General features: G+C 55.5%; 1 protein-coding gene across 1 annotated transcript; it reads left to right on the forward strand.

Annotated features, from left to right (window-relative positions):
* Positions 1-988: 988 nt before the first annotated feature.
* PEG3 (paternally expressed 3) lies at positions 989-11,982 on the forward strand. The gene is made up of 8 exons (XM_065899039.1): positions 989-1,382; positions 1,906-1,989; positions 2,685-2,813; positions 2,896-3,005; positions 6,945-7,047; positions 7,768-7,860; positions 8,066-10,186; positions 10,334-11,982. Exons 1-8 carry the CDS (start codon positions 989-991, stop codon positions 11,980-11,982), a joined length of 4,683 nt encoding a protein of 1,560 aa, XP_065755111.1.
* Positions 11,983-12,190: the final 208 nt, after the last annotated feature.

A 12,190-nucleotide genomic window follows, 5' to 3' on the forward strand; every position in this document is an offset into this window, starting at 1 on the left:
CAGCAAGTGCTTGGAACGCTAGTAGAGGAAGTGAGTCTCACGAAGGCTCCCAGAGGACGTGGTGTTAGCACAAGCCCAAGGCTGGGCTGTGGGGCAGACGCTTCTCAGAAGGGTGGGCACTGCTGACGCAGGGGTCCTGAGCTTTCTTGCAAACTCAGATGCTGTCCAGCCACTCTGGCCAATAGAACTTGCCCCCACGAGGCAGATGTTCCGTGTTGTGCAGTAGGGTAGCCACTGGCGCTTGGAATGTAGCTGGTGTGACAGAGGAGCTGAACTTTTAATTTCATTGAATTTTAACTTAACAGCAGCGCGGGTTCAGGAAAATTATTAAGAGCACTTGCAATCGCATTACCCAGAGCTGAGCACTTGTAACATTTTTATGTGGTCTTCTACCTTTCACGTGTTGTATGCTGTTTTAACAACCATGTTAGGGGAAGAAATGCTCAGAAATGGCAGGATTGAGCCCCTCACGACCCCCTTTCCGTTTTTGCTAAGAAAAAATACCGACATCCCATTTTAATAATGGCCAGCACCTTGGGCATCCCCATGTGCTGTGTGCTGGGTGGTTAGGCCTTTTAGGTGTATTGGCTTATTTAAGCCTCACAGTTCTAGAAGGGGTGTAGGTCTGTTGTTCCCATTTTGTAGATAAGGGAACAGACTGCAGGACATGGGCTGTGTGGCCCAGGGTCACAGAACCAGTTAGTAGCAGAGCTCACTCCTCACACGGGTGTGTGTGGTGCTTTAACGCCTGCCTGTGCATGTGTCTGTGTGTTGGGGTTTGATGCCTCTCTTCTGCCCTTGGCCTGTTCACAAAACACTGTTGGTGCCCTTGTCGGGCAGCCCCACACTGCTGCCCGGTCCTCGACTTCTGGGACATGTGTATGTCTCCTTACGATCCGCAGGTCCCTGAGTACTGACTGTCCCAGGCTGCCGCGTCTTTCCTGTTGACTCATGTTGGGTTCCTCCAGTGAAAATTTTCCTTAGAGAGATGCTGCCTCCAAAGTACTTGTCTGCCACCAAACCCAAGAGGTCTTGGGCCCCAAATCTGTGTGAGCTAGACAGTGACTTGTCTCAGGAGCCGGATGCCGCCATAGGAGAAGCCGCCACTGACTCTGAATTCTTTCATCAGAGGTTTCGGAACTTCCTCTACGTGGAATTTGTCGGGCCTCGGAAGACCCTGCTCAAACTCCGAAACCTCTGCCTCGATTGGTTGCAGCCGGAGACTCGCACCAAGGAGGAGATTATCGAGCTCTTGGTCCTCGAGCAGTACCTGACCATCCTTCCAGAAAAGATCAAGCCTTGGGTGCGTGCAAAAAAGCCAGAGAACTGCGAGAAACTCGTTACTCTGCTGGAAAATTACAAGGAGATGTACGAACCGGAAGGTGAGTGGGAGAGGAAGGTGGAGCTCCCTGGGGTGCCCTGCGCCGTGCCCCTGATGTTCTAGGCCCATCGTCCTCTTCGCGGGGAGTGGGGGACTGCCCTGCCATAGGACGTAGGTGGCCTCCCGGCCTTTCTGCCCACGGCGTGCCAGTTGCACCTCCCTCCCCAGCTGTGACAGCCCAATGAGAGCTGGTGCCCCGTGTCCCCACGGAGCAGAATCCCTCCTGGTTAGGATGCGAGAGGGAAGGAGACCATGGGCCTCTGACTGGAAGGGAGCCTGCACACACCGCGCCCTGGCCCAGGCTCTGTGGAACCGGGGCGGGGGCAGGGGGCACCCCAGCAGGTTGTACCTGGCGCTGCCATCGGGAGGGTCACAGCCTCGTTCCTGCCCAGCAGGGGCAGGAGGGCGGGGCGAGAGGGTCTGACCACTGCAGCAAGGGGTGGGGGCCACCCGGGGGGGCTACTTAGAGGGGACCGGCGAGCGAGCACGGTCGAGACCTTAAGTCGTGTGTGGTGCCCTCTCAGACGACACCAGCAGTGACGCCCACAGCGACGGCAGCATGAGCCGGAAGGCAGCAGAGTCCCCGCCGCCACACTCCGCCTGCTGCAGTGAGTAGCCCGGTCGCCGCGCCATCCAGGCCGCGCAGGACTTCACTGGGGCAGGGCTGCTGCTCAGAGGTCTGAGGGGGAAGGAAATCAGTGAGGATGGAAGGAGTCGTTCTTACATCGGAGCAGACACGTGTGTGGAGTGAAATACAACTGTTTCTCTTAATGATGAGAGAAAATGTTTAAAGCTATGTGAATTTTGCAGTAGGCTGTTTCAGGTTGTGTCCACAGCCTCCCAGGAGGGGCAGAGTTCATCACCCCTTTGCCTCCAAAGCTGTTTTATTTGGTAAAGGTTCTTTGGTGAACTTTTTGAAGGAACGTTGCTTTTGGGGCAGGTGGGTGTTTCATTTCTTTGGGGTAAAGTTATGTGCACATTAGGACTGACTGGGGTAAGCGAGGCGGCGGAGGGTCTGAAGTCCATTTACCCGAACGTGGACCTGACCACGTGGGAGTTGGGGAGACCAGGAGAACCTGAAGGGGGAACCAGCTCCTCAGCTCAGTGTTAGCCCTGACTGAGACCAGGCCCACCTAGGCGAGGCCCCCAGAAACAGTGGTCCGGGGCCCGGGTGTCGGGTTGCACTTGGGACCCCTGTTCGGGATCCGTCTCCTAGCATCCCTTCCAGAGGGGTATGTGCACGTGAAGTGAGCGCACTCGTGTCAGGGCACGTGGTCAGCTCCTGAAATGTCTGCTTCCTCAGGTGACCGGGACTGGGACCGGGACTGGGACCGAGACTGGGAGCGAGCCCGCGAGCGGGATCACCGGAAGGGCAGAGGCAGGGGCCTGGAGTCCCGGGCCCGCTGGCCGTACACCCGGAGCCCCAGGAGCAGTAGGTCCTCCTCCGACTGCTCCCCATTGCGCGTGCCAGGTTGACTGTGCCTTGTTCCCTCATGACGCCTGTTGTCTTCCAGGGTTTCATCAGCGGGATCTTTCCCTTCCTCTGATGGAGAAAGTGGCTTTTGCAAAGGAAAGAGAGCACAAACGTCGGGACTCTGTGATGGATTACGAGACGAGATCACAGGTATGCTTAGGTCTCTACTCATTCTAGGAAGGCTGTCTTCATTTCATGGCAGAGATGCCTTTCTTTCCCGAGAGGCTGAGTTATCTGCCCGCTAGAATCCTACCTGGGTTGGGGAGAGCCCCAGCGACTCCCCAGGAGGCTGTCCTGTCCCCAGGGGTGACTGGTGGCTGGGGAACTGCTGCCTGTTTTCTGGTTCATCCACGGGATCAGAGGAGCACTTTTCTGCTCAGTGTTTGTGTCTCGTGGTGCGTCATCCGCGGCGGCTGTTCCTCCTGGGCCAGGGAAGCCCATCAACCCTGCAGGTGTTTCTGGTCCTCAGTAGGGAGCCAGGAAAGTTGCACATCCACAGAGCAGACTTGGGGGGAGAGCAGAAGGCCCCGGGGCCTGGAAGAGCTGGGTCTGGAGCCTGGCTCTGCCACCTGCTAGCTGTGCAACCTCAGACCATTAACGAAGCCGAGCCTCGGTTTCCTCATCTGTGAAGTGGGCGGGCTGTTGTGAGGAATGGGTGAGAGTCACACGTAGATAGAAAGGGCGCAGTGTGATGCCTGGCACGAGGGAGGCAGTGTGGGACTCACTGGCTGTGGGTACAGGGAAGACGGGCCTTGAGAGAGAGGGTCACGTGTGACACAGCAGCGTGGAGGAGGGTGCGGAGCCTGCGGCCCTGGGCGCGTGGTGGTGACCAGGCGGGACCCGTCCTGGGAGCCTCCTGTCTTGTAACAGGAGGGTGTTCAGCAAGCATGCGGGGAGTCTCTGTAGAGAGAGACGCTGTTCCTGACGCTGGCTGTCCAGCTCGCTCTTAAGGAAGAGACAGGGTAGCGGACTGTCACAGGGACAGGAGCAGCTGGCCAGGTGCCCCCTGGGGTGGGGGATCCCAGGTGTTCAGGAGAGCCCGGCACAAGCCCCAAAGCGGCACCGGATGAAAGCCAGAGTGGGTGGAATGCAAGGGCAGAGGTGCAGTCTCTCCCCAGTGCCCCGAGATGCGGTAACGGTGCTCCCTGTGGCGGGGTTTGAAAGGTGGGGTCAGGTGACAGAGGGCTCTGAATTCTACCCCCAAAACTCTTGTCATTTGTCCTGTGTCCTGGAGGCAAGTCAGAACGCGCAGGTGTGTGAGAAGGAGGGGGATGGCATCCCGTTACTGAAAGCAGAGCTTCTGCTGCAGCAGTACTGATGGGGGAGGGGATGTGGAAGGGAGGGAGGGATGTGGAGGGTGGGCTGGGTCGGAGGTGACCCCGGTGCTCCAGATGTGCGTTATGACCTTGTCCCAGGGAGAGGCCTCTATGTGTGGGACACACTTAGTTTGTCACTAATTTTGGTTTCTTATTTGGAGAAACCAAATTGACCAAATTTTAGGAATCCAGATAAAAACATTAAATCGTAGAAACTCTGAAGAAGAAACCTCTTTAGTGTGCATTTGCCCCCACGAAGTGATGGATGTCAGGGGTTTCCAGTTAACTGCTCTGTGAGCCTGGGACCAAGCGTTCACTCATCTTCAGGGAAAACAGGAACTGCGGGTGTCCTTATTTGGGGGTGTTAAAGTACTCTTATGAAATGAAGGTGATAGCAGATTGGCAGTGGGATTGTGTCTTATTTTGCTTTTCAAATGCCCGTCCTCGCTACTGGAAAGCGTTGGTCCCCTGTGTGTGGTCCAGAGGTCTGGAAGCCACTGGTTCCTCCTACCTTGGTGTCGTAGAAATAACAAACAAAGTTCTCATCTTCCTTCAGCCTGCATTGTTCGTGTGTGTAGGTCATGTGAGGATGCAGCAGTGTGGGTGCTGTTCTCCGGACAGCATCTGTAATAGGGAACGTGGCGGTGGCTTGTGCCACCTTAGATCCATGGTTGATCACAGATACAAAGAGAACAACTGCTTAGGGCTACCCACTTGAATGGGTCAACTTAATTTAAGTCAAAGCAGCATTTTTCTTTCCTAGCAACAACGTAGTCCAAAATTTAACATACGTTACATTTATGTTACTCAGATTAGGCAAGCGGAGAGAAATACATGAGAAATGCCCCTTCCCTTTTGCCATCACCCTTTGGCCTCTGTTAGCACCAGGGGTGGTGCCCTTCTGGCACCCTCAGCCCCCCGGGTTCTTGACCTCATCTGCTCTCTGGCAGCCCGCAAGTTAGGAGTTCTGGTTCCCTCCCTCTCCCACCACAAATACATCTGTGCTCCCAGCAGGCTTCTCCTGCTTTGCAATAATCCAGGGCTGAGGCCTTAGGATGGAGGCACTATCGCCCCCGAGCACAGCAGGGTGCCCGCTCTGGGGAGCCGCCCTCTGACAGGAGGAGACAGGCTCCCACCAGAAAGGGTGTAGTCTAGCTTTCTGGCCGGTGGTGGTACCAGCCAATTTTGCAGTGAGTGCTTCCTGATCTTTTGTAGTGTGTTGTCCTAAAAATCCTAAGGCCTGGCCTAGTAAGAGTTTTCATTTTTGAAGTTCTGCTTAGTTTTGGGGGTGGCTCTTTGCTTTTTACTTTTTTTTTTTTTTTTTTTTTTTTTGCGGTACTCGGGCCTCTCCCGTTGCGGAGCACAGGCTCCAGACGCGCAGGCTCAGTGGCCATGGCTCACAGGCCCAGCCGCTCCGCGGCACGTGGGATCCTCCCGGACCGGGGCACGAACCCGTGTCCCCTGCATCGGCAGGTGGACTCTCAACCACTGTGCCACCAGGGAAGCCCGGCTCTTTGCTTTTTAATCACTGCACATTGGCAGTTGTATTACAAATGAGGCTTTCCTCATAAACCCCAGTGCCTGTGCCTGTTTATTTTTTTCAGTAGGCGATGCACCTGATTGTGTCTTTTTGTGTGTGTGTGTGTGTGCATTTGTGCATAGCTGTAATATCTGTGCCACTTTCCAGAACTGTAGCAAATTTAATATCAAAATATCTTTACATAATAGTTCAGTAGTGACAACAATTTACCTTTCCCTTACACGATTTTTCTCCATGCTTAAACAACAAATCACATCGCAGGACATCCACTCCCACAGAGCTACAGGGCAGGCCGATGCCCTTCTCTCCATTTCACAGGTGAAGGACCTGAGGTTTGGAAAGACGTCTGCTCCCAGGGTTGCTCGTAAACGGTGCATAAGCTCCTTTGACCCTGGAGTCTTCTCTGGCCCCACAGCCTGCGGGCTTCCCACAGCTCCACCTCGCTCCTTGAGTCTGTCTCCAGGCTCCCTGGGACCACGACTCCCCGAAACTAGTGACATTCTAGTGCAGCAGTGAGGAGAGGTCCTGTGAGGTCCTGTGCAGGAGGCTGTCCCGCGTGATGTGGGGACTCCTAAGATGCTTTGCAAGGGAATGTGCGTCAAAGCAGAAAAGGCAGCTGGGAGAGGAAGGTGCTCTGTGCTTAAGGTCACCCCCGGGTTCTTCAGAACTTGTCCATACCCAGAAGGGCCCACAGTGTACGGCGGAGGCGGACACAGCGGGCCTGGGGATGGAAGCCGGTCACTCTGCTGACCAGGTGTCTGGAAACACTGCGTGCAGTTGACACTGAGCCTGTTGAAGCTTCCCACCCTTGTCCGGGCCAGAGTCCCACCACCACTTACCACCCCACCCACGGCCTCTGCGGTCTTTGCTCACCGTCCCAGCCCACCCTGAGCTGTCCCCCCGCTAAAGCCGCTTAGCGCTGACTCTCTGCACCCCACTTTGTTGTTTACTGTTCTCTGATTGTTTCTCTCCAAACAAATGATAAGCTGCATGAGGGCAAGGAATATGTGTCCTACGTCTTTGGGAGCTTCCTCAGAGTGTAGCACCAAGGTAGGTGCCAAGTAGGTCCCTGGTAGAACCTGACTTGGATCATTCGGAACCCCAGGTGGTGTGAGCACTTGCTGCACACCGTGTGCGCGTGTGTGTGTGGCTTCCGTGCCGCCAGCGTTGTCCTGTCCTTGTCGCCCACGGGAGTGGACTCCACTGAGGAGAGGTGTGCATTTGCTGTTGCAGGATGCGGTGTCGTACCAGGATGTGGTGGCCCTCACCGAGGACCGGAAGCCCCAGAACCCAGTTCAGGACAACATGGAGAACTACCGGAAGCTGCTCTCGCTGGGTGAGCGCTGCTCTCCCGGCCTGGCCCCTCAGGCTGCTGCACGGAGTCAGGGTCCGCAGTGTGTGTGGACTCGGGTCAGAGGCCCTCAAGCGGCTCCCAGCAGAGGCGTAAACGATGAGGCTGTGTTTTACGAATCCTCTGGCTTTGGGGGAAGAGTGTATAGTGTGGGGTCAGGGAGCCCAGGAGACAACTCTTGCCCCCAAGAGTGCTGACCCTGGAAATTTAAATACTCATTTCGGATGGGGTTCCAAGTTCCAGTTTGGATTCCCCTGGAAGACATCTGGCTCAGGTCCTAGTAGGCGGTTGGCTCTGCAGGAGTGTTGTGTGGGCAGTGGAGCCTTGAGGAGCTCCCATGTTTGGAGACCAGGTGGGGAAAACAGGCACGAGTAGGAGGAGAGCCAGGAAGCCCAGTGAAAGGATGTCGGGACTGAGGAGGTGGTTACGAGAAGGGGAAGACTGAAAAGAACGCACTAAATTTAGAAGGCACTCGGAGGTCTCTGTACAAACTTCTAGGTGGAGTCAGGAGAATTAACTAAAATTCAGACCAGCAGAGGCTGAGGAATGAATAATAAGGAAATGAGACTGCAGACAGAAGACGTGGTAGGGCTTGGATATGGGCCCCTTCACACTTCGTGGCTGAGAGAAAGACAGACATCATTTATGGTGATGAGTCTTGGTCCCCAACTCGAGTGTGAGATGTTGTGTTCTTCCTGTGGACAGGGGTTCAGCTTGCCGAGGACGACGGCCACTCGCACATGACCCAGGGCCACTCATCACGGTCAAAGAGAAGTGCCTACCCGAGCACCAGTCGAGGTGAGCGCGCGAGGCCCTGTGGAGTGGCGCTTGCACCAGTGAGATGGGAGCCGTCCGTACACACTGATACATGATGATACACAATTGATGCACAAAAATACAAGCATTTTACAGTTTATCTTCACACCACCATCACGGAGGTCCCAGTGTTACTTTGCACAAGTACAGGGACGAGGGAGCATTTACATTTGGGATTTCTTTCCAGGTCTGAAAACTATGCCTGAAACCAAAAAGTCAGCCCATCGGCGGGGGATCTGTGAAGATGAATCTTCCCACGGGGTGATAATGGAAAAGTTCATCAAGGACGTTTCACGCAACTCCAAATCGGGAAGGGCAAGGGAACCTAGCGATCGGATGCAGAGGTTCCCCAGGAGGCCAGACAGTGACTGGAAGGAAGTTCCATTCAACAAGAGGGAGTCGGTGATTCAGGAGAGGGGCCATGAAGGGAATGCCTTTGGGGGAGGAGGCTTTAATTTAAACTCAAACCTTGTTTCCAGAAAGAGAGTTCTTGAGAGAAAAAGGCGCTATCATTTTGACACAGACGGGAAGGGCTCCGTGCATGGTCGGAGAGGTGGTGCAAGGAAGCGGCCCTTTGAGCGCAGCGAGGTGAGGAAGGCCGCTAGCGGGAGCAGCCTTAGCGCGCCGCCCGTCCCCCAGTTGCAGCCCTTCGACTTTGGGGCGACGCCCTATGTGTGTGATGAGTGTGGGAGGTCCTTCAGCGTGATTTCGGGGTTTGTGGAGCATCAGATCACGCACACCAGGGAGAATCTGTATGAGTACGGCGAGTCCTTTCTTCATAGTGTGGCCGTCAGTGAGGTTCAGAAAAGGCAGACCGGAGGGAAGCGCTTTGAATGTAAGGAGTGTGGGGAACCCTTCAATAAGAGTGCTGCCCTGGCCGAGCATCGGAAAATTCACGCTAGAGATTGCCTTGCGGGGTGTAAGGACGAGGAGCACGAGGAGCCCTTCATGCCCAGCCCAACCTTCAGGGAGCTCCAGAAGATATATGGGAAGGACAAATTCTATGAGTGCAGGGTGTGCAAGGAAACCTTCCTTCATAGTTCTGCCCTGGTCGAGCACCAGAAAACCCATGGCCGAGATGACAAAGGTAGTGAGCATGGGGAAGCCTTCAAACCCAGCCCAGCGCTTAACGAGCTTCAGAAGATGTATGGGAAAGAGAAAATGTACGAGTGCAAGGTGTGCGGGGAGACCTTTCATCACAGCGCATCCCTGAAAGAGCACCACAAGATCCACACCCGAGGAAACCCATTTGAAAACAAGGGCAAAGTGTGTGAGGAAACCTTCATTCCTGGTCAGTCCCTTAAAAGACGCCAGAAAACCTACCCAACAGAGAAGGCCTACGACTTCAGAGATGGTGGAGATGCCTTTAGGCAAAACTCAGACCTCATCGAGCATCAGAAAATTCATTCTCGGAAGAACCTCTTTGAAGGCCGGGGGTACGAGAAGTCTGTCATTCACGGTGTGTCCTTCCCCGAATCTCAGAAGAGTCACACTATAACAAGGCCACCTGAGGACGAGGAAGACGAGAAGGCATTCACTGTCAGCTCCAATCCTGATGACAGCCGGGAAGCCCTGTCCTACGAGAGGAACCCCTATGAGAGGTCTTTCATTCATAGCTCAGCCTTCCCTGGGGCTCATAAAAGTCACAGCAAACCGAGAGTGATAGCAGAGGCGACCGTTCAGAGCTCGGGTGCCACCGAACATTGGAAAGTCCACGCTGGGGAGAGTACCTCTGAAAGAAAGGGGTATGAGAGGTCCGTCATCCACAGCCTAGCTGCTTTCAGGCCTCCCCGTGGTCGCGGTGGAAATGAGCTCCTTGGCTGTGACGAGCAGCGGGAGTCCTCCGCTTACCTCTCAGACCCTTGTGGCCAGCCGCAGAAGACCCTTGCCCTAGAGAGCCCCTATGCAGGGGGTAAGAACATCTTCAAGGGCTCTTTCGTGCACGGTGCGTCCCACACCGTATCTCAGGACAGTCTCGCTGGGGAGGGCCCCAGTGGATGGAAGAAGGATGGTGAACCATCTGTCCCCAAGTCGGATGTGCGCGAGCACCAGAAGGCTCGTGCTAAGAAGAAGAACCTCGAGCGGAGGATTTATGAGACCTCTGTAATCCACTCCCTGCGTTTTGGGGAACCTCAAACGTTTCACCCGAGAGAGAAGTTTTACGAATGTCCGGAGTGTGGAGAGTCCTTTGTTCATAGCTCTGACCTCACTGAGCATCAGAAGATTCATGATAGAAAGAAGCCCTCTGGAAGTGAAAACTACATACGATCTGTCATTCGCAGCATAGCCTCCACGGATCCTCAGACCAGTTATGCGGGCCAGTCAGCACAGATGAGTTACGCTGAAGAGCCAGCTCAGACCAGTTACGCTGAAGAGCCAGCTCAGACCAGTTACGCTGAACCCCCAGCTCAGACCAGTTACGCTGAAGAGCCAGCTCAGACCAGTTACGCTGAAGAGCCAGCTCAGACCAGTTACGCTGAACAGCCTGTCCGCAATGAATGTAAGGAGTGTGGGGAGTGTTTTGCCACTGTTGAAGACCTTGGCATACATCAGAAAATCTATGCCCGAGAGAAATTCCATGGTGGGGAGCTGTTTGGAGGCGCTGTGATTCAGGGTGTGGGCCTTGATGGACCTCGACGGGAAGAGCCTCGGCAGGAAGGGCCAGACGAGCCGGATGAGCCTGAAGACACCATCTATGGGTGCAAGGACTGTGGGCTGGGCTTCGTGGATCGCACAGACCTCAGGGACCATCAGAAGGTTCACGGCAGAGAGTACCTCATCGACAGCCGCGAGTACGCGCGTTCTGTGATGCACACCCGTTCTGTCAGTGAGTATCAGAAAGATTACATTGGAGAGCAGCTTTATGAGTGCCCGGCATGTGGGGAATCTTTCGTTCATAGCTCATTCCTTTTCGAGCATCAGAAAATCCATGAGCAAGACCAGTTTTACGGCCACAGGAGGTATGATGAGCCCTTTATGCAGCCCTTGGTCATTAGCCCGCAGCGGCCTCGGGCCCCACAGAAGAGTCCTCCTGCTGGGACGTCCCTGCAATGCCAAGTGTGCGGACAAGACTTCATCCACGGCTCTGTCCTTAGCGAACACATGAGAGTCCACGCTGGAGACAGCCTGCTGGAGCAGGGCCAGGGAAGCACAGATGCGGTCAGCCCAGGCTCGGCCCCCACAGACCTTCAGAGAGACCAGGCCAAGGACAAGCACTATGAGTGCGCGACCTGTGGAGAATCCTTCCCCAGCCAGGCCGACCTCCGGGAGCACGTGAGGATTCACGAGAAGGACGAGCCCTACGACTACGGGGCCACCTTCGTCCATACCTCCTTCCTCACCGAGCCCCCCAAGAGAGATTCACCCTTCTATGAGTGCAAGGACTGTGGCAAGTCCTTCATCCACAACACAGTACTCACGAAGCATCAGAAGCTGCACCTCGAGGAAGAGGAGGCGGCAGCCGCCGCCCAGGAAGTTGAAGCCAACGTCCTCGTTCCACGGGAAGTTCTGCGGATCCAGGGATCAAATGCGGAGGCCGCAGAGCCAGAGGTGGAGGCCGCCGAGCCGGAGGTGGAGGCCGCCGAGCCCAACGTGGAGGCCGCCGAGCCCAACGGAGAGGCCGAGGGGCCGGAAGGGGAGGCCGCCGAGCCCAACGGGGAGGCCGAACAGCCCAACGGGGAGGCCGAACAGCCCAACGGGGATGCTGATGAACCAGATGGGGCAGGGATCGAAGACCCAGAGGAAAGAGCCGAAGAGCCAGAGGGAGATGCGGATGAGCCGGACGGTGCAGGGATCGAGGACCCAGAAGAGGAAGGTGACGACCAGGAGATCCAAGTGGAAGAGCCCTACTACGATTGCAGGGAGTGTGGCGAGACCTTCACCTCCAACTCGGCCTACGGTGAGCACCTGAAAACCCATGCCAGGGTGATAATATTCGAGCCTGGAAGTGTCTACGGGGAAAGCTCCCACTACACCGAGCATGCCAGCACCAGCAGCAATGACAGCGGCAGGGCTGATGACAAGTACTTCAAGTGTGACGTCTGTGGGCAGGTGTTCACTGACCGCCTGTCCCTGGCCAGGCACCAGAACACCCACACCGGCTGAGGACTCGGGTGTCAAGGTTGGAAAACCTTCACTAGGACTGGACCCTTACTGAACTACAGATAATCGGAACCAACCCACGATGATGTCGGAAGGAGGCTTCCCTTGGCGTATACACACCTGACTTTGAACATCAGACAACTCAGCCTGGAAAGAAACTGAAGGTGGAGACTCCTTCGGACTTAGCAATTCCCCATCAAACATCGGCGTA

The sequence above is a fragment of the Phocoena phocoena genome, chromosome 20, assembly GCF_963924675.1.
Source record: "Phocoena phocoena chromosome 20, mPhoPho1.1, whole genome shotgun sequence".
Taxonomy (NCBI): domain Eukaryota; kingdom Metazoa; phylum Chordata; class Mammalia; order Artiodactyla; family Phocoenidae; genus Phocoena; species Phocoena phocoena.